General features: G+C 36.0%; 2 protein-coding genes across 3 annotated transcripts; both read right to left on the bottom strand.

Annotated features, from left to right (window-relative positions):
* Nucleotides 1-805: 805 nt before the first annotated feature.
* LOC132163459 (M28 Zn-peptidase nicastrin) lies at nt 806-13396 on the bottom strand. The gene is made up of 14 exons (XM_059573757.2): nt 12925-13396; nt 10656-10822; nt 8635-8738; nt 7387-7453; nt 6430-6522; nt 6185-6349; nt 5957-6097; nt 5794-5871; nt 4081-4193; nt 3931-3991; nt 2453-2620; nt 1680-1781; nt 1210-1299; nt 806-1106 (listed from the first exon to the last, which is right to left on the bottom strand). Exons 1-14 carry the CDS (start codon nt 13202-13204, stop codon nt 1044-1046), a joined length of 1692 nt encoding a protein of 563 aa, XP_059429740.2. The 5' UTR covers nt 13205-13396; the 3' UTR covers nt 806-1043.
* A 1538-nt stretch (nt 13397-14934) lies between these two features.
* LOC132163919 (NF-kappa-B inhibitor-like protein) lies at nt 14935-23001 on the bottom strand. Of its 2 annotated transcripts, none has more exons than XM_088518846.1 (9): nt 22743-23001; nt 21050-21216; nt 19870-19974; nt 19623-19679; nt 17422-17502; nt 16974-17008; nt 15814-15903; nt 15547-15706; nt 14935-15426 (listed from the first exon to the last, which is right to left on the bottom strand). In XM_088518846.1, exons 1-9 carry the CDS (start codon nt 22864-22866, stop codon nt 15307-15309), a joined length of 939 nt encoding a protein of 312 aa, XP_088374972.1. In that variant the 5' UTR covers nt 22867-23001; the 3' UTR covers nt 14935-15306. The 2 variants fall into 2 exon arrangements, with proteins under 2 accessions (XP_088374972.1, XP_088374973.1); XM_088518847.1 differs by lacking the exon at nt 22743-23001 and adding an exon at nt 21580-21903.
* Nucleotides 23002-23068: the final 67 nt, after the last annotated feature.

Below are 23068 nucleotides of genomic sequence, written 5' to 3'. Positions count from 1 at the left end.
GTAAAGATGGTGGCGCGTAGGGCCCACGCATAATTGGAGTGTCTGGCTAGTTACACATGGTGGATTTGGGGGTGGGGAAGCCAGTAGAAGAGTGTGCATGATAGAGGTGAGCGGGTAACAGTAAATCTTTCATATTCCCACAAAGGGAGAAAAAAAGAGGAAAAGAGAGTGCAAAGGGTAGAGAGGGGGAGAAGTGGAGGAAGCGCTTCCTCCTCATGTTTGCTTCTCTGATGAGGGGAGCAAAGCGGCTTTAGGAGATGGCAAGACGCTACTCGAAGGATAAGAGTTTTTTTGAAGTTGAGACCACTTATATACCTCATTACTTTATGGAAGTTGCTACAGTCGTAACCCCACATTCTAGATGGATAAAAAATTGTCAAATTATGATGACAGGATTTTAGTTCCTGTGTAATTTCCCGTTTTGTAGCTTCAATTTGTTTTAGAGAGCTGTTGAGATACCATCGTATAAAAAGTATGATTGTCTTGGGAGTACTTGTTTAAAGCCACTTGAGTTGGAAAGTCCAAACCCTAGAGCGTCTTAAAAGAGAGAAGCTATTCTTCACACAACCGTTTATCAGACCGGCTGACATTATATGTTTTAAGTGACTGGTATGAGAACGTTGAAAATTTTCTTAAAACACGTCACATCAGCTAATATGATATAATTGTGATAAATAAATGTGAAGAATATCGTTGCTGTAAAGAATCACAGGTTCTATTGAGTGAAGAATTAGGATTATAGATATTTTGCTAAACCAGATATAATAAGCATGCATTTGAACACAGTTTCTTTTGCTCCTTCGCGAAGTTGGCAATAACACGTGGATAAAAAATGAATCTCACAAAATTTTTCTCGTACAATGATGGTCCTCATTTTTTGCAAAAATAAAACATGAAGATCTTCCCTCGTAACATTAGGAGTAATTAACAGTGGATCACCAACCAATCCTCCATTGTGATTTCAATTTAAGCTACACGAGAAAAATTCACTGCCAAACCAAGAAAGTCCTTAAATTATACTCCCTTCAGTCTTCACCCATCATCTAAGCCGTTTTCACCTTGCGAGAGGGAGGTCGTCGAAATAAACTGATTAGGTCATCAAGACCCTGTTTGATGCCATCATCAACAATTTTAGTATGCGAGGGGGAAGTAAATTGTAAAAAGAAGATAATAGATTATAACACATGAATTTGGATTCAAAGAAAATACCCTAGTAGTGATGACAAGAAAACTGAATAGCACTATCAAATACGATCCCAACACTAGAAGCAACAGCAAGTCGAACGTTACACTAGCTACCTGTAATAACAAAGGAACTGATTATCTTTCAAGCCAATGAAAACCAAATAAACGAATCAATAGATTCATAAATGATCATTTCTAAAATAAATATATTTTCTTCGTATAATCTCGATGTAGGAGACAATGGGGTAAAAAACTGAATGTCATGCAGACAAATAATTCAGATTGTAGAGTGTAAAAAAATAAGGCATAAAGATATTTGGAGGGCCTGACTCATCAAAGAGAATTAAGTTCCCCAAGGAGAACAGAAATTTATCACATTATTCAATAAAGTGATCTATGAAACTGTGCTGAGTATAAATCTCTACAAATAAAGATGGTAATGGCGCACATTTATATCCAGCACAAAGAAAAACAGAAAACTAACTTATGATTACCTGATATATGTTAAGTCTGGCTTTAGTCGAATCATAGAAAGTGAACATCCCATCAAGCACTTCATGTTGCACATTCACCTCATTAGTATGATCTTCTAATTCCTGCAACAAATTGAAGTTATGGATTAAATTGAAGGAACTAGAAGAGATGTTTATCACTGAAAATAACAGTTTTTAGTATTTTCTTCTTCTTCTTTTTTTCTTTTTTCCAGTAACCCAGTCTTAGGTTAACGTAAAGGCACACTCTAAATCCACAACACAACCCAGCCACACCCCAAAGCACACTGCATGCTGCGTTTCCCTAGCTTTTCACCTAAATATATCTGTCAATCATTTCGTAGTACTTGCCACTGAAACAGAGGCACTTTACATCAGAATGTATTGAGAATTTATCAAAAAATATGTGAAAACAAGAAAACACCATCAGCATTGTAACACTGACTCTGAACTGCTGTAATAAGATTCAACAATTTTCCTCTCCCCTCTTTGTGAGGTTAAGGCAGGCATTGTCAACAACAGAAATTATTTGATGTTTCTAAGCACAATACCCAATTTTAAGGTCTGTAAATTGCGTTGGAACCAAACATGAAAACAAATAGACTTTATAGTCTTCAGTTATAATCCGGGAACAATAAGATAAACATGTAAAAACATAGCTTATAAATTTCAGCATAATCTTTCAAGTGAAAAGCATTGCTATAAAAGAACTAACAGACAATTCAAGGGAAAACCATAACATGCAATGAAAAGAAATGCATAAAATAGTTGAGAACCTTTTTTAATGCCATGATAAATGGGTCATTCTTTGAGAGGAAAGGTGCCACTCTAGGCGTCCGTGACAAAAGATCCAACCATGATCGTATATAAGAAGGATTGACAGCCAAAACACTGTCATCTGCAAAGATTTGGATGTTCTTTCCCTGGTGGCCATAGATATGCCTCTACATAAAATAGAGGAAAATACAGCATTAGAGATCAGACAACTACGAGCTGTAAAGTCAAGTGAACAAACATAAGATTGTTGGATATTAAGTATCTAAACACACAAGTTAGTAACAATCAAATAAATATTCTTATAACTTCAAATTCTTATGAATAGCAAATAAGCAATCATACTGATTACACTTATGAATTATGATGCTGACAATTAATCAAGAATTCTGGACGTGTTTGACCTCAATCTTGGTGAATGACCACATTCTGTCAGTTAAATTATATTCATGCAATTTACCTCTTTGAATATGACCAACCGAGCAGATCAAAAATCATGGTAAATTTCATATAGTTATCCATCATAAATATGCAACTTCCATTTTAGACCAATATCTGTCCGTCTCTTTCACCCAACATTTAAGTACAAAAGCATCATTAGAATCTATATAACAAGAAGACATCAATTATATAACCTATTTTCTACATCATACATGAATAGTCATTTCAATGACTACTCTATAATTGCAATTCGGATTCTAGAATTCTTCATGTCAAACGCTTATCTTGAAGATAAGGATGCCATGTCAATGTTCTTGTTACATGGGTCAACCATTTAATTAACAGAGGTTTCTATGCAGCTCAAAGAAAAATCACAGATTTCAAGTATGCTACAATAGCCATAAATTTGTAGCCTTCATTAGAACTCAATATTACATATTTGTTCTAAAACTACATTACATTACCACAAGTAGGCATGCATGTCACGCAACAAAATATAATAAGGATCCATCTAAATCCTATATTCTATGATAAGACGCGTTCCGACAGGTTCAATTTTGCTTTTAAATTCCCATGACAGATTTAAGTTTCAGTTCAATATAGCATGTTTTGCATACATAACTCAGTTTACAAATCGGCTCTATATGCATATCAAACTCACACCAAAATATCATCATTTCAAATGAGTGTGCTCTCTTCCTTTCTTGAACATAGGAGTTGGTATACACATCTTTCTTCCAGTAAACTAGGAAGATATACCCAACACATGTATGGTTACACCTATTTAGTGTCATTGAAAAATTCCTACAGGTGTCCATGTGATACAGGCTGCGACATGTAAAACAATTGCATGGGTACAAAAGCTGACTCCAAATAGCTCTCTTTTACATTTCAAACTCTCAAAGACATTGGTAAGTTTTCAAGCTCCTTAAAGTAATTCATAGGAAACACTACAACATGATAAGACAAAGTGTAAGAATGCATGTTTTTGACTGATTTAATGGAAACATCAGAAAAGTGTATCTCAAGGCAACCTTACCGCAAGACTCTCTGCAACTAATTTGACGCTTCTGACAATTGCAGTTTCATTCACAAAGTGTCTGCAGAACATCAAGCTCTCAGCATATGGCCCTCTAAATGGAACAGATATAGCAATAAATTCAAGATGATTTTGCATCAAAAGCATTACCTGCTATCAACCAATCCTCCAGTCCTTTCCAACAGTTCAGGTGCCGTAAGGAGTTCTGAAAGGGTGGCAGCAGTAACTCTCAGCCTTGAAAACTGTTCATGCTCCCAAGCTACCTATAGCAGGTAAACAGCTTTATCACCGGGCCCAACAGTAGAATCTAGGCACAACTTGAGGGCACAGAAGCTTATACATTTCATTTATTTTTCCATTAAAACACAGTACACTCAGAAATCGAGTAGCTTCATTATGAAAAAAAAAATGGAAGGCTAGTGACTTAGAACAGGCAGCACGAGTCTTCTAGTCGTGGAAAAGGCAAGGTTCATGTCTTTTGCATTGTACGTTGTTTATGGAGTGTCTTTAGTGGGGCTTCAGGTGGTTGTTGTGGGACTTTAGGGTGGTGGAGAATGTGGGGGTCTTTCTTGGTTGATTCTGTTAGGGTTTTGGGGTTTTTTTTTTTTTTTTTTTTTTTTTGGGGGGGTTGGGGTGCTCGTTCTAGTTAGGTGCTTCCTTTTGTAACTTCCTGTTTACTTAAGGTGCCTTACGCTTTTAATAAATTTTTCGATTACTTATAAAATAAAAAGAAAGAAAATGAAAAAAACCCATTTACTTATACACTTGTGAATAACTATAGAGAAGAGAGATTGAATATCAAAATGTTAATTTCATAACAAACTCAATTAATTTTCTGAACTTGTAAACTATACTATATTAAAAAATCATGGTACTTCAAAACCAACATCATGTCGACATTATTTTTTTGATAAGTAACCGAAACATCTTTAAAAGCGCAAGGTGCTCCAAGGTACACAGAAAGTATACTAGAGAAAACACCTAGCTAACTAGGAAAAAAGAAAAACAAGAAAATCATGATAACTGAGCACCAAGGGAGAAATAAATGCAGCTGACCAAAGAAACAAGAGTATGAAAGAAAAAGGACTAAAGCTCCTCTAATGTTCTCTCGCAGTCCTCAAAATTTCTATCATTCCTTTCCCTCCAAAGGCACCACAAGAGGCAAAAATGCACCATCTTTCATACAACAACGCTCTGAGTTCTATCAGCAGTACACCAACAAGCAATGATGTCGACATTATAATAAAAGCATATGCTAAGTTTCTGCATTAAAAAGTTTCTCAACCAACCTTGCGTGTAGAAGTGACAAAATAATAATAGCCCAGACGGGCATCACTGCCCATATCTTACAGCCTAATTCCAACTTTCTACTAAACTGTATTCCTGGATTGGTGATTTCACAATGAACATTTCAATTACCACAAAAACCAAACATTGCAACAGCAAGTTGCAAAGAATACATGTCAAAATCAGACTAGAACAATTATCTCAATAATCAATATAACTTTTTTTTGATAACGAGAACCGCCTCCAAGGCAAGACCACTTCGGATACCCACCTCTGTTGAGTAAACCTTGGACCCGTGTAAAGTGCCCCCTCCACACGGATCAGGTAATACTCCGACTTCGCCAGCAGGCTAGCCCAAGGAATTGTTTGCACCCAAAAGGATTCAAACCTTAGACCTGATGGAATGCCACCATGACCAAGGCCGTTACCACTTGAAATAACTTTTCCTAGTAACACTAAGTTTGTGATTTTTCTCAAACCAGTATCATGAAAAGATTCGGTCTAAATGCAGGAATAAATACTTATCTCTTTGAACAATAATGTAAGTAGTTCAAACTTTCAGGTAGATCTACTTACTCGAGGATTTGAAATATTTATCTTCTTGTGCTTCAAACCAACTTCAAAGCCCAACTCTTCTGCTACATTAGAGAAACCCTACACTGAAATCCAATCATAAAACAGCACAAAAAGTAATATGATAACACTTCAAAAAGCATTATGTGAAACTAAAGTAGCTTACTTCAAATATTTGCTTTATGTAGGCGTTTTCTGGAGGTTTAGACACATGAATCCATAATTCATTATCCCATGAACCAATGCTATTTAAGCAAATAGCATAGTCAATACCCTCACGCAAACGTTGATCAAAGCTCCGAAGCCACTGGGAAAGGCAAGAGTAACTTAACGAGAAATGTAAAAAGGTAAAAGGGACAACAAAAATTATAATCATTCAAGAGAAGATAAGCACCTTTTGAGTTCCATTGTAGTTGTAAGGTCCTCCAGAGGTTAGCCCAAAAAGTAAATTATATCTTCCTCTTGTCTTAGGATTTGAATAAAGAATAGAGAATAGCCTAGCTATTTCAAGAAGTGCCACAATGCCACTTCCATTGCTATCGCTTCCCACTGACAATGCCTACAAATATGAATTTTATCGCACCTTTATACAGCTCATAGAAGTTGATTTCATTGATTAAATTTAATAAAATAACATACAGGAGCCGCCCCAAATGTATCATATGATGCTACTATAGCAATGGTTGGAAGTTGACTTGCATCGCCATCTGTTTTCAGTCCTGGCAACCATCCCTGTAACCAATTGAAGAAAATATTCAATTGAAGTACAAGTTCAAGAAAACCAAGAGCACATGAAATTTTGTACACCCCAAAATGCACTTCCCAATTAAATTCTTAATATGCAATGTCCACTTTCAAACCAAAAACATGCCTCAAGTTGCACCTCCATAGTGCAATCCTTTGAAGAACTTATGATACATTAGTCTGACATTTTATAATACTTAATTTCAGATAATCCAATATGACTTCGACAGATATCACACAATGAAGTAAACAATGGAGTGCCTTTTTTGGCCGTTTTGGGTTATCATGGGTGATGCCTGGTCGGGTTTTCGAGTTGCTAGCATGTTGGTGGTCTGCAGGAAGGGAGGGGAGTGCTGCAGTCTGGAAGATGGTGCCTACTTGCTTTTTTTGGTGTTTATGGAGAGAGAGAAATAATAGGTGCTTCGAGGACGTGGAGAGGTCTTTCGAGGACTTTTTATCCTATTGTTTTCATACTCTGTATCTTTGGACTGTAGCGTTTGTTTTTCCGGTTTCGATTAGCTATAATGATTTCCTTGTACGTTTTTCCCTTTCTAGTTAGGTGATCTTCCTTGTATACTTCCAGTGTACTTCGGGGCGCCTACGCTTTTAATAAAGTCAGCTACTTACTTATCAAAAAAAAAGTAAACAGCAAAGAGTGATTAGGAAAAAAAAAAAAAAAAAAAGGAAGAAGAAGGAGTAAAAAGCAAAGGGTGTGGCAGAATTTAATGAAGGTCCTAAGGACTTAATGGACCTCAAATTGCTAATTCAAGGGCGTTCATCACAAAGTGCTTCTCTCACTTACATTATTATTTTAGTATTCCCAAATGGGATAAGCAAAGGTTGAATACGGACCTGAATGTTTGTGATGGTGGGAGAAGCAAGTTTCTTAGGCTCTGATGCTGAGACGACAAGCTTGAATCTGCAATATTTTATGAGCAAAGTTGAGATCAAACACATGCAATGACAATTCAAAAAAACTAGGAAAACCACAAGTATATTGTAACAAGCATTGCTGACAATGACATCAAATCTAGAGTTATTAAACATTCAATATGGCTCGTCATTTGTGGTGGATAGATGTTGCACGTGCAAGAGGAATGGGAAGTCCGTGAACCATCTTCTTCTTCACTGTGACATAACTTATCACTTATGCCATTTGGATTACCTTTTTTAGTCATTTGAGATTATCTTGGGTTATGCCTAGATGCGTTGTCAACTTGTATGCTTGTTGGTGGACTACCTAAAGTCCGCGGAGTGATGTTGTTTAGAAGATGGTGCCTAGTTTTTTTAATGCTGTTTAGGGAAGGAAATGAATGATAGAAGTTTTGAGGACCAAGGGAAGACATTGGAAGAGATTTAGTCCTTATTATTCAAAACCTTGTATCTTTGGACAACTGCTTATGTTTCTCATTTGACGATTAGTTATAGTTATCTCCTTGTTCTTTTTACTCCTTTTAGCTAGGTACTTCCGATATACCTAGGGGTGCCTTACACTTTTATTGATATGTGACAATTACTTATAAAAAAAAATACATATGAAATCATATTAACTGTTTAATAGACACATTATAACAAGAGAAGTAGCAATGACTAAATCAGCAGAAATTTCGGTAAGCTTCAAAAGGCAAAATGAACCAAAACGCAAGAACAACTCAATGCTCGTCATTGAAAATTTTATCCACAAGAAGAGGGCATGATTCACATAGAGATTTTTGGGCATTTAGAATTGAGAAAAATGCTGATTCTACACACTGTCACAGCCTCTTCCTCCCTTCGTTTATGGAAGGTGATAGGTAAGAAATCAGGGCAGATTCCCTGGACTAAATCATTATGTTAAGGTTAAAAACTGGCTTCTACAAACATGGTTATGTTGCCAAGCCCCCTTATCCCTTTTTTTCTGTAACAAGATGATATTAGGTCACTACAATGTAAGAAGAAAAACAGAAGTAATTGTCTATATCTTATATTTTCACCGAGGAGATTGAGGAAATCAGTTGCACGTATTTCTCACTCAAATAGATCAAAAAAACATATTCAGGCAATGTGAATCCCAGTAGCACTAAAAGTGGTGAAATGTTCAAGAACAGATAGCAACTATACCCGCCAGTAGTAGCAGTAGCAGGCTGACCAATGGCATCATTCCTCTTGACATCAGCCAAAACAGCATCAATATCATCATCCTCAAAAGCAAAATACACAGGATACTGCAAAAATATACAAATAGAAGATACTTAGTTCTCGGAAGAGGAATGTAAATTAGTACTGCAAAGAGCTTGAGAACCATGCAACATGAAAGTTTCATTTTTGAAAATGCTAAGCAAACTTCAAGTTCATTATGTTAATAACTTCTGCAATAAATTTTTTAAAATGTATGATTTAATAAACCAGATCCGCTTGGTAAGAAGGAAATTGGAAGAACGAACAGGAAAAATGTATTATCATTTTCTCCCATTTAGTAGAAGGAAAAAAAAAAAGGAGGAAAAGGCATCCTCCTCCTTGGGCCCACCATATCTTATTCCCCAAAATATTTGCAAAACTGTGAACTAAGATATTGGTTCAAAGTTTCTTTTCAACATATTATTTCCTCTAATAGTAAAAAGACAATTAATCCCTAAGGAGATAATGGTACTCAAGTATAAAATGCTTTTTCTCTGTCTCATCCCTTCACTATCAAAGTAAACCCATTTTCCATGTCTAGCTCTCTTCAAAAAAGAGAAAAGACACTTTTTCTCTATTCTTCTAGTTTTCCATCTCTCCTACCAAAGCAACCAGTTTATATATTCTCATTCTTCTCCCTTTTCAATCTTTCCTACCAAGCATAGCCTCAAATATCTGAGTATCAAACTTTCCATCACCAAGAACTCATAGCATGGTGGTAGATATATCAAAAGCACAGTACATCACTTACCCAAAAATGCAGTAGAAAAGGTATAGCCTTGTTGTTGAAATCAGTAGGAGCATATTGGTAAATCAAACTCTCTATAGGAGTACTGTGTGGTCGTCAAGCATCCATCATATAATAAGGAATGAAATCTCTATAAGACTGTTTATGAGCTCAATGACTTCAGTTGAGGAAAGTCAGAGATTCAAAACTCCCTAACCCACCCAAACCACAGCGACCAGCACTAATCCAATCAGTTTATGTGAGGGCTTCGGATAAGTTCAGGTAGAAGATGGCATAAAATGAGCAGGTCGGTTTGGTTGGCAGGTTGTGATTTTCAAAACAGTCTATACACAACCAAACCCAACGTATCTACATATACCAGTTTTCCCTAATTTCTCACTCCCTCCTCTCATCTCAATTTCTCACTTCCCCTCCATTCTACTTCAAGACCAGGGCATGCAGCATAGCAAACAATGCTCGAGACTCCCACAAGAAGCCAGCACTAGGAGCACCCTCCTTGGTGAGATGCCTAGGGCCAGCTCATCAATCCCAGACAATCCAAAAGCACTTTGAGTTACCAACCATATCTCTTTAAATTAGTGTTTGGTTTTGCATATTAATGTCCTTAGAATCTATGTGAGTGGTGAAACCCAGCAGATGGGGGAGGGTTTTGGGAGGTAGGTGCACAAGAGTGAATAGATGGTGGTTGTGGGGATAGTTTTATACGTTTGAAGCAATTCTGCGTGTAAGCATGTCAAAGGAGGGGATGGGTTGTTGTTGATGTTGGCTGGGATCTACAAAAGAAGCCATGTAGACAGGGAGAGATTCTCATCTCTCTCACTCCCACTCTCAAACCCTTCAGCATTGACCAGCCCAATTGCCACCACTGCATCATCGCTGCAGCTGGACCATCCAACCAACCCAATTGATTTTGAACCAACCCCAATGAAACCAACCTATCACCAAGCCGGCATGTTGAGTGGATTCAAAAAGTTACTGGCTGAGATGGATTAAAGTTTCTATAACCAAAAACAATTTTCTTTTTTTTTTAAAAAAAAAAAAGGCGCTACAGAAATAGTTATTAAGCAATAGAGAACCCAAAAAAACAGCACTAAGCAAAGGTCAAACTTATTAGTTATATATATAGGCATCAAGAACCAGTAAATGAGAGATGTAAAACATAAATAGCAGCAACAGTAACTCTAGTGCCTATAAAAATCATACTGGTTCCACTCACAGGAATTTTGGCATGTATAAGTAGCTGTTCAAGTTCTGCTACCACAGTCTTCAAAAGCTCTCCTTGATTTACATGACTACTCTTTGTGTCATCTCTATTTTCAAAGTTAAACATCTGGGGAAGCAAAAACAATAGGCCCCCCAGAGGCTGTCTTTGTGTGATATATTCTGCAATATGGTTGTCAAAAAAATGGTAATCTTGATCAGGAAGTAAAGAAACAAAGTGGGAAACATTCAACTTAGATGCAAATGGAACTGGAGATGAATATTGTCGAGTCATTTTTAAAATGCGACAACAGAAGTACCATATAAGAACCCAACTTGAAGTATGATAAAAGCCTTTTTTCTTTTTATAAGTAATTGTAATATCACTAAAAGCATAAGGCGTTGCCAGGTACACAGGAAGTATACAAGAGAAATCACCTAGTTAGAAGAACAAGAGAATCATGATGATTAATCACCAAAAGAGAAACAAAAGCAAATATTCAAAGATAAAATGTGTTGAAAAATAAAGACTTAATCTTCTCCAAAGTTTTTTTACAGTTCTCAAAGCTTATATCATTCCTTTCTCTCAATAGACACCATTAGAGGCACAAAAGCACCATCTTTCACACAACAGTACTCTGAGTGTTGCCAGTAGTCAATCAACAAGCATACAAATGGACTACTTGTCTAGGGATGACTCAAGACAACCAAAATCGATAGAAGAAAACATTCCATGTGGCACAAGCAACCTCACAATGAAGCAAAAGATGATCCATAGACTCCCAATTCCTTTTTACACAAACAACACCAATCAAACACAATGATGTGCTGCTTTTGAAGATTGCCCATGGTAAAGATATTTCCTAGGGCTGCCAACCAACCAAAAAATGCCACCCTCAACGGAACCTTAGCTCACTAAACACTTTTCCAAGGGAAACGAAAACCATCAATGGTTTTGTAAGAAGCTTTTAAGAAGTAAAAAGCTTAGGCTATATGCCTTTAACTTTGAATGGGAATTGGAATGCTCCATTAAAGAGCTTAAAAATTTGGAATGCTCCATTAACTTTGAAGCTAGAGGCAGTGGCTCTAGTCAGGGTAAAGGCAGGACTATTTTTGCGGGTTTAGGGCTTCTTTGGGGTTTAAGGTTCTGTTGTGGATGTCTTGGCATTTCTCTTTTCGGGGTTTCTCTTTTTGTTTTTTTTCGGTTTTTTTTTGTTTTTTGTTTTTAGGCATTCTCTTGAATACTTCCTGTGTACTAGGGTTGTGCCTCTTTGCGTTTTTTAATATGCATAACATTACTTATCAAACAAAAAAAAAAAAAAAACCAAAAGCTTAGGTAACCACCCAAAAAAGTGAATATTCACTTTTACCAAGAAATTCCCTCTTCTAAGACCTAAATACTTTGCCAATTCTAGCACTTCAACTGTCCTAAAATATCCTAAAAGGACTATTAGTGATTGACTTAATCTAGTATGTATTTTCCTTGACAAATACTCCAGCAAAGCATAATTATCTTCAAGCTAAGGTACCTAAAGAGAAGAGAAAAGGATAAAAGGAAAATCAACTCCAAAAAAAATCTCCAATGGTTCTTTTACATATATATGACATTAAAAGTCAGGTAAGACACTTTTGATAACATCTCATTTGGTGATTATTTAATATGATTTTCTTCTTTTTTTTTGCCCCTACTAGTTAGGTGATTTCTTTTGTATTCTTCTTTGTGTACATGGGGTGCCTTACATTTTTAATGATATCTCGATTACTTATTAATAAAAAATAAAAATAAAAAGTCAGGTCAAACACCAAAAGGACATCCTACCAAAACTTGCAAAACCCATCGAATGAAGCATTTCATCCAGCTAAGAATTGGAGTGTATCACACTCCACAATATTTTATTTTTTGAATCGGTAAGTTACACAACACCAGTGGGCCTTGGAATCCACAAATTTACCCTCAACCCGTTCCTGCGAGAAAGAAGATGCCGTCACAGCTAGAGTTCATTGCTCAAACTCCACAATCTTTAATTGCTCTTGCTTCTCCTTCTAGTTGAGTAAATTATTTGAAGCTAATAGTCTTAAAGAGTTCTCATATAAATAATCTTCAGTATAGACTTAACGACCACCTAAGAAGCTATAATTTTCAAATATTGAACAAAATATTACCTAATAGAGCAACTCAAATGGAAAGTCAAAACAGCTAAGAGCCACTCAAGCATTCAGAAACCATAAATCGTTTCTAAAAACCGTACTTGATGTCCAGAAAAATTGGAAAACTTTGTACGTACCTTTGACGAAGGAGATGTCGAGGTCACGGACGGGGATGATGAGCACGGTGCGGGAGAGATCGGCGCCAGGAGCGAAGTGGAGAGAGCCAGCGTGGTGGTTGAGGGCGGCGAGGCGAGATCCGAAGGGGACGCCGGAGATGTCGTATTGGATGAGCCGGTAGACGTCGACGACGGTGGCGGCGTCGCAGAGCTCGACGCACGCCACTAGCACGAAGACGAGCGCGATCATCGAGTACACCGACTCCAGCATTTCGCGCTCTCCAGCTTTTCGTGGACCCATAGCAATGGAGGGGATCTAGGGTTTGGGGACTTCGGGATCGCTGGCTAAGCCTGTTGATCTGGGCCAAATATATATATCATGTATTTGGGGACGTAAGAGACCAAATTGAAAGACAGTGAGAGCGTGCGCGCGACTGGTCGGCGAGAGAGAGAGAGAGAGAGAGAGTTTGTTTCCAGTGGAGTGACTCTCACTGGGAAGTTCGGAACTTTGAGAGAGGGTATTCAATTATCAATTAAGTCGTAAATAAATGTAAGCTAAAATATTTTTTTAAAAAAATAATAATAATTTCAGCTGAAAATACCTTTTTTAGCGTTTAATTCGTAAAAAAAAATTATTGACGGCGGCAGCAGAAAATGAATAGTGAGTAAAAACGCATGCGGTCCTCAATAAGTAGCTCAATTGAACCACGCTTAATGAAGCGAATATCACTAATTCGAATCATCTCATTTCCTTTTGTGCGAATATGTCAAAAAAAAAAAAAAAAAAAACATGCAAAAAAAAGTCAGATACCGTGTATTAAAAAAAAAAAAAAGTTCAAACTCAAAAAGTGGTTTTTAAAAATAAAATAAAATAAAAAATTCATTTTACACAATTTAAAATGAAGTTTTATTGATCAACCCAAAATGTTTTGAGTCTCATCAAGATTTTCAATTGTATCAAACATTGAAAAATAGGTAGAAAAAAAAAATAGCCATGGAACCAAACCAACAAATTTGGTTAGGTTCAAGGGTCCAAAATTTGTTTAGAACTTCCATAAAGTTAGTATTTTTATATTAAGTGGTCCCGAGAATTAATTTTTGGCCTCGCACAATAAATCCTAATTAGGCTTGGTTAAGTTCTAGGTCTAATTATTATTATTATTTTTTTTTTATATAAATGTATTATTTAGGTAGTAGAATTCAGATAATTATTTGTGCATCTAAGAAGCATAAACACCAACATCTTAGTATATGATCCATTTCTTTGTAATTTGTTGTCAACAAAACAATTCCAATTTGTTAGGATCGACCACACCAGGGTGTGGTGTGGTCTAGTGGCACTTGTGTTGTCTTGGTGGGGCTAGATCTTAAGTTCAAATCTTTCAATGAAAAGCGTTTGAGGTTGTAGGCTTATCAATTCGTTTGGATGTGATTAGAGTCCTTGGTGAGGTTGGTGTTAAACTATGACTAGATTGATATTGAGGGAGCGTCTGCGGTTTTTACCATCTACTCCTGACCCCTCTTGAGTGATGCCAAACAAGAATGTCTAACACAATTAATAAGATTCCATCGAATTATAGGAAAAATTTCTTTCTTTTCTTTTTTAGTCTTGAATGATTATAGGGAAAGCTATTTGACACTTATGTGAAAGAATGTTTGACACAATTAATCAAATATCACACAATCATGACAGATTCTAACATCAACAATCTTCACAATGATGTGCTACTGAAGTATTACCCCAAGTGGGCAGGTTTTACCTATTAAAATATAAATTAAATTATAAAATTCATTATTTCTATTACCTTAAGATTTTGAGATAAATAGTGATTTAATCTAATATTAGAGTAGATGTTTTGAATTCAAACCTTATATTAATCATTCACCTCCAATTTCAATTAAAATATCTCACGTGTTAAACCTCATTTAGTAAGGGTGATTTTGATCCCACACGTGACGAGGCAATATTATAACATTAATTAAATAATTAAATTTATCATTTCTTATAAGCTTAAGCTTTTTGAATAAGTAACGATTTAACATGATATTAAAGCCAAAGATCCTGAATTCAAACCTTCTCTACATCATTCACCCCCAATTACAATTAAATATTTATCGTATTATGCCTCACTTATTAAGATGTGAGGAGAAGTATTAAAATATAAATTAGATAATTAAATTTATCTCTTCCTATCAATATGAACAGGCCAACCCACCTACACCAGCTCCACAAAATATGTCATTTCACTTTGGACATCTTGAAGTTGCTTTCCTCATTTGAATCTGGTTACTGAATTCAACATATGTAGACTTGCAAAGGAAGTTCAACTCATAACCTGTTCGACAGTTGACTTCTGCAAAGCATCCAACCCTTCTTTTCAAAAATTTAAGATTATCAATATTTTAGTCACGTGAGCCATCTCCATTTTCTGGAAAGACAAATTGCAGGTCCTCATTATCTCTATACACTTGAACAAGAGCAGCAGCTTTATAGACAAACATCCCAAACATGGCTGGCACAAGCTGTGATGAACACAAGCAACTATAAATGATGAATTTTTCTATTTTAAGCTTCAAGGGCATTTTAATGATCAGTCAAGCTATGGGAATCAGGACACTTTTCATGACACTAGAAATCATTACCTGGAAATCAAAGAAGTCATTGGCAAAATACTGATGAGACAGGATCCACAATCCATATAATGCGGCAGGGATCACAAGTCGTGGCGATGAAAGAGCAATCCCACTACCTTTAAATGATTTCTCTATAGAATCCTTAAGGTCCTCACTTCTGATTCCAATTCTGAATTAAAAGGGGATATGTTTTAGTTTAACCCAAAAAACAGTAACAAAGAATGTTCCACAATGGAAAATGAGATGAATAGATCAAGAAAGAAGTTTCAGTCATACTTCTTTGCCTTCTTTTGCCTGAAAACTAGTGGAACAGTTTCTCTAGATAGGGTGTCCGCATGTTGGTATAAGAGCTGAAGGTACAAGCAGCTGCAATGAAAATGATGTCAGTTAAAATACAAGAATAAGCATGAATAACATGGCGTACTAAAATATTGTTAACAAAATCAACAAGTTTTTCTTCTCTTCTTTCTTCTTGAAATGATAAATTATGTGAAAACAGTATTAATTCCGTTCAGCTAAACAAATTTATTAAAAAGTGCAGGGGTGCAACCCAAGTACATGGAACATATACAAGAGAAGGACGCCCATCTAGATCTAGAACGATGAATAAGAGAGCAAAAATCTATAAAGCTAGAGATATCGAAAAGGGCATTAACGGAATTCCACTCAAAGAGTAATTTAAGAAAACAAAGTTGTAACACCAAACTCGTCTCTTTGCAATCTTCGAAAATTGAGCATTTATTTCTCTCCAAATGCTCCACATCAAACAAAAAGGGATTACATTCCACACAATGTTTAAATCATTCCGACAAAATCCTCTTTTCCAGCATGCCAAGAGCTTTACCACCCGTCCGGGCATAATCCACTTTACTCTAAATATCTAAAACGCCATATTCCACAACTATCTTGCAATCACAGGGAAGAAAAAGGTGATCAGGAGATTCCCCACTCTTTTCATACATAGAACACCAATCCATCACTAAAATGTGATGCTTGCGGAGATTGTCCATCATGAGAATGTTTCCTAGAGATGTTGTCCAAGTGAAAAAAGACACCCTCAAAGGAGCCCTAGACCTCCAGATGCTCTTCCAAGGGAAAAGGGAGTCAACAAGTCCATAGAAAATCTTTATTAACTAGGTTGAAGCTAAAGACGCCAATGAGTCCATAGAAAATCTATACCTCCAAACATTACTGAATCTATGCATGCAAACGTGTTTAACAAAGGAAGAGAAATAACCATATCTGTCATGTGAATGTTTGAAGAGATGATCTGGTTAAACATGTCACCCAAAAGAAAAATATTTCAATCAATCTTATTTCCTTCATTTGAGTCAAATTCAAATTTTGGGGAATCATTACGAATTCAGAGAACTGTGGTTGATCAAGCCATTACTTCAATTAAACAATCTCAACATATAAATAAAAAATGTATATACCTGAAAAGAACTCCTGCCGCGTAACTAATAGCCGTCTGTGAAGTGAAGAAGCACATCAGTTCTTTATAAGCACAAAAAACGACATTTCCAGAGATGTTTACAAGAAAACAGAAGATGCTCTAATTAGTCGCTGTCAGGACAAAAGAAAAGGTGAGAAGCAAGATGAGTTAGAATCACTATGGTAAGATTCCAGATATTCATGTATGGTCAATCCTACCAGCAGTTAAAGAAAGCATAACTTTTTTTTGACATGAAAGAAAGCATAACTAACATGGTATAAAAGCTCTAGAAAAGCGTAGTTTGGTAAATATTTTTTATTTTTAGGTGAGTGTAATTTGGTGGAATCTTCCAAAGTTAAATGGTAAATTTTGTTTCTCATGAATTGAAGCATCTGTGTCGCTAAACTTCGAAAACTATAGCTCATTTTTTCTTCATGGTAAAATGTTACCTGGACTGAGAAAACTATCAAACAATACCCACTGCATGCTGTTCCAATACCAACAGATAAAAGCATCATCTCCCTCTTTATCTACAAAAGAAAGCACAAAAATCAGCATCCTCTCCAATATTTGAAGAATTGTGATTATGGTAAAGTGATTCAGAATACCAAAAAGACATAATAGAAACCAAAATGGGCCTGGTTACTATTAGGAGACTTAATTGAAGGAACTTCACATTCAAAAGAAACTCATATCAACATAGCCTTCTCCCCGCAATTGGGATAATATTTCATTTTAACACAAAGAAGTGGTAAAAGGAAGCAAAAACTCAAAGTGAAACTCTGCAGCTGACAACAATTCTTTTTATCCTGAAATTCTTTAGGGAAAGAAAATAACAACAGCAGCTCCTAAAAGAAATATTATCTAATGTGTTTCAGAAATAATCTTCACTGCCAAAACTACAAGTATCTATAATAAAAACCCTCTCTAGTTTCCTATACAGCAATAATTGATGTTAAATATAGGTGAACATGCACAATGCACATGGGTAGACCAATCTATTCAACTTCAGCAGACAACAATAAGTTGACACATAGCTTTCTGCAAAGAAGTATACTGTACAGGAAGGTGAATTTGACAGTATACGACCATTCAATCTTTTGGGAGCACAACACAAATTCATTGAAAAGGGTACAAAAACAAACTTGGTGGAAGAGTCAAGATGGTGGAAAGAGATGTGACAATTACGCTTTCTTAAAATATGGCTCATAGAACTCAGTGGCATAAAAAGAAATCGGCTTGTTGATTGATGAAAATTTACAAGTATCAATCCTAAAATGATTGTCCATCATGTGTTCCATGACAGCCTCTCACAAGTAACCATCTTAGGATACCTATTCTCATATTTGAACTTGCAACATCTAGCCTCCCACATATGCGCTCTTTTTGTTAAATAATTACTTATCCCAAAAGCTTAAATTGATAGGAAAGAGTGAAATTAATCATTTAATTAATACTTTAACATTCCCTTTTATGCGTGGACTCAAACTCTCCCTGAACAAGTGAAGCTCAACATGTGGAATATTTAATTAAAAAATAAGAGTATATTGTGAAGTCATGGTTCAAATTCAGAACTTCTGCTTTGATACCATATTAAATCATCACATATCCCAAATTTTAAACTGATAGGAATAAGTAAATCTAATCATCTAATTAATACTTTAACATTTTTAATGAGTTTTTTTTTTAAAAAATAAAATAAAATAAATAAATTGACATAGAATGTGAGTAGTTTCTTTTAATAACCCAACACCATTTAAAAGAAACCATGCTGTCTTATAAGGTTTGCACTTTAACTTGATAACTTCACCCTTCCTGCTTCAGTTTTATAGCAAAATCCCTCTCAGTTCACTTCACTATCTCCTCATTTGAACTGAAGTTACAAACTCGTATCCATGCATATGCCTTAGTTCATCCTAAGAGCATGCCATATATCATGAGCAATATTTTCAAAGATTTTCAACTACCTGCCCATTTGTTATTCAGAAAGCTGGATCCCCTCAACAGAATTGTCTGACTAATTGAAAAGAACAAGTCTTCACAACACATATATAAACCCACAAATTACCTAACCAAAATAGACCCAAAACATATCATGTATCTTGCCATATCTTGGATTGATTGAAATTATTCCTAACTGAAATGCCGCCAGCTCCACTACCCCACCCCAGAAAAGTGGGAAAGAATAGAAAATATAAAGGTTCAGCTGCATAGACGGTGAAGACGAATCATGTTTTACGTGAGCATAATAATCTCATTACACACTCTTTGATGGGAAAAGGATCCTCTCCATTTCAAATCCTCTCCATTTCCTCCATTTAGTGCATTTTGAAGGGTAGAGTTGTCAAAAGTTTTAATGATGGTAGTGCATTTAATGCACTACCCTTCAAAATGCACTAAATGGAGGAAATAGAAGGGATTTGAAATGGAGAGGATCCTTTTCCCTCTTGATGAACTAAAATAGACAAAACCCAGAACCATTGACTTCACAAAAGTAAAACACCCCCTCAGAAAAAACAAAAAATCAGCAGCATACACAGCAAATATGGCAGTAGTACATTGAATTGAGGGACCATAATAGAGAAAACCTCACATCACTGACTTTGCATAAAAGACCAAGGAACATACTGAGTAAGAAAAAGTATCATACCGCTTCATATTGGAGAAGGTTCAATTTCTTCCGTCTTTCACTATCATCCCTCAATGCCTGTAATTGCAAATATAGTTTAGTAACAACTGAAAAAAATGCGTCATTCTCTGAACAAACCTTTTATATTCCTTACTTATATTCATTTTCCTTTTTTCCTTTTCTTTTAGGGGCTGTAGGGTGAGGGTCGATGAGGTTACTAAACATAAATCGACAGTACCAATATAAAAAAAACCAACTAAAAGCGTACCTTAGCAATGGCTTTCTTATTGACTGGTGCAGAGATGTCACCTGATACCCATTCATTGGCTCTTGACAGTTTTAAAAACCCACCATCATTATCCCCTTCCAAGACCTGTAAATAGAAGGGCCATTAAAAAAGTGAATGAATTTGCTTGTTCACATATATAATTTTGAAATACAAATACAACAAGATTTTGCAATTAAAGTGAGCAAGTTCAGAAGAGTACAAGGACAAGAACTACTGAAGTAGATAGGCACATTTGAGTTAATAAAATCGAGAAATTGTTTGAGATCTGATTGAAAAAAATAAAAATCAATAGATTGTCCCACTAAATAATGCTGAAATTTGAACTTATGAAGTACCCGAAGATGCAATAAGTATCTACAGTGCAATTAAGTACTTTCCACTTTGATAAGGACCCTCCTTCCCTCTATTGAGTTCATTACATTTGGCAATGGTTTAAGTAGTCAGAAGCCATTCTCACCAGGCTTATGCTTCAAGCTATATGCATCCGACCATGCTTCAGGAACTTCAATACTTAAATCTTGCTTAAAACTAATGACTCAATCATAAAGGTTCCAAAGAAGATGGATAAAGAATGGAGGAATAGTCTAGAAGTCTTGAAGCACTTATTGTCAAAGAACAGAGGCATGTCTGCGCTTTGAGATTCCACCAAGCTATTCAATTTGGCCTGTCAAGTTCTAAGAACTCTAATACACATAATTATCTTATGCAATAATTTCAAGTAATTCCTAAAAAAAAAAAAAAAAAAGAATCTTCATCTTGCAATCTGAGGGACTCTAGGAATGATGATGAGTAATGGGACAATAGAACAAGCATTCTCATCCATAAATATTGTTACAATAAGACTTTGCAACAAGATGGAAGATAATTTTCTTACAAATTATCGAGTTATCTACATTGAGGAATAAATTGCTGAAAATTTTAGCACAAAAATAATAGATGATTTATTTTCTCTAAAACATCGTCAGGTCCCACTATTATAAGAAATTTGTGTTCTTTTTATCTATATATCTATGCCCAAGTTGACTTAATAGACTTTCATATACTCTTCTCTAGAGAGCACTTCACTCTCTCCGATTCTTTTTTTTTTTTTTTTTTGAGAAGGATTGTGGGGGGGGGGGCCCACACAATTAAACCAAAAAAAAAAAAGTTCTCACTGTACCTGCCCTGTTTGTTGAGGAGTTTCAGCAGGTTCGACAGCATCAGCATCAACAAATTGCTTGACCTCACTCTGCCAAAATATATCAGAAGCTTTCGATATAAAATCTCCGCTTAGTTTTCTCTCCTTAAAGAACATTTGCAAAACATCCTCTTCTACAACTCCACTAACTGGAAATCAAGAAAGTAACAAAGCCAATCAGCTTGCAGTAACTTGGTGAATTTGGCAAAGGTGAAAAAGCAGCTAGCAACCATGATCACACAAGGAAAATGCAATTCAATGCGAGAAAGGAAAAATTGAATGATGAAGTATTATAAATAGAAACAAGTCCCCACTATTTACTCGGTATCAAAGCTGCAACATGGGTCTCAGAACTCAAAGATAGCCTCCACAGTATCAGTGCAGAATTCATACATAAATTTTTAATATAACAAGAACTCTCGATCTCTATAAATGTAGTTGTAATATTCATCTATGAAGGCAATAAAAGTAAAGAACTCGACTGATATAAACAGCATCTTATCTTCACTTACGCTATAGGTAGTAGCTTCGAAAGTATGTGCATCCCAACAAAATTTGCAGTCAGAATACATCTCCAAATGCCAGTTACTATGACAAGGTCTGTCTATTTTGACGTGTGGCTCAATGCCAACACCTAGAAATGCAATCATTCTGATACAAATCTCATAGGTAGAACTTATCCTTGAAAATCAACTGGCAAAGAGAGAGTGTCCACCGGCTTATATACATAAGGTTAAGATTGCATTTAAACTATGTGGGACACTTACATCATAACATACTACCATGCCTTGCAACTAACATCTATGATGGCCCACTCTATCGACTTTGACCTAATGATAGCCCTTTTTTTTTTTGCGACTCCACTCAGCTATCAATATTCAATGACTTAAAATTATACCTATACATAGTACCAAGATATTTTAATCCAACCTATAAGTCGCCCCCTCCGTGACTTGACCACAAAGTAGCAATCCATTCGATCTCATACTCAATAAGTTGTGTCCGATCCCATACTCAACGTGATTGTTGGTTCCGATACCAAATGATACAAATCCCAAATAGAACTCACCCTTGAAAACCTATTTGCAATGGAAGGGTGCCCAATAACTTATATATACATGGTTTTTTAAAAAAGTAAAAAATAAACCATGTGGGACACTTAGATGGTAACACATTCTTATCAACTAAGTCCTTGTACAATATATATAACCACATTAGAAATTTACCATTTCTATAATTCATAACCAGACCCATTTTCTCAAGCGTCCCTAGCTCCATAGCAAGGAAACCCTCCCCCTAGTACCTCTTATCTCCAAAGTTTTGTATTCTCCTATATTCTCTATACCAGGTACAGCTAGCATTTACCACACTGCTAGACATAACTTATCGTTCTTCTATTTTCGAACACATTTCTCCACAAAGTACACTTTCTGGACAAGATACAAACTTTTCTTATCATTCCCTTTGTCTGAATAAACCATCCTAAACATCGAACATTTACAAGTACCAAATGTTACTCAAATCCCAAAATTTGTGGATGATCACCATGATTTTAAACTATGTAAAAATCATATATGAGTAACTATTAGTCCTAGTCCTATCTCCAATGATACCCAGAAAAGGAAACGAAGGAAGTTAGATCATTTACCACAAAGCATAAGTGCACTAGACTAACCTGGACGGGTGCTTGTCCTTAGGACTGAGACTGTTGGGGCTGTCGAACGAGGAATTGGAGAAATCCTAGGAAATGGGAAGTTGGAAGAGGTGGTGAAGCATCTGATCCTTGAAAGTGTCTCCATTGGAAAACCCAGGCTCTCCCAATGGAAAGGAAATATCTTTCCAAGAGAGATATAAAGTAGTGAGAGAGTGTCAGTGTCTCAGTGTCGATGGTTGGGCAGAGAGTGAGGCAGAGGGCGTTATCCGTCGAGATTGGCTTTTCATCATCCTTTCAACTTTCAAGTATCTACACCAAATTCTTAGGAAACATAATAATAATAAAAA

The sequence above is a fragment of the Corylus avellana genome, chromosome 8, assembly GCF_965113065.1.
Source record: "Corylus avellana chromosome 8, dhCorAvel1.hap1.2, whole genome shotgun sequence".
NCBI lineage: Eukaryota > Viridiplantae > Streptophyta > Magnoliopsida > Fagales > Betulaceae > Corylus > Corylus avellana.
The sequence above is the reverse complement of the archived record's forward strand: the minus strand, read 5'-3'. Positions and strand labels throughout refer to the sequence as shown.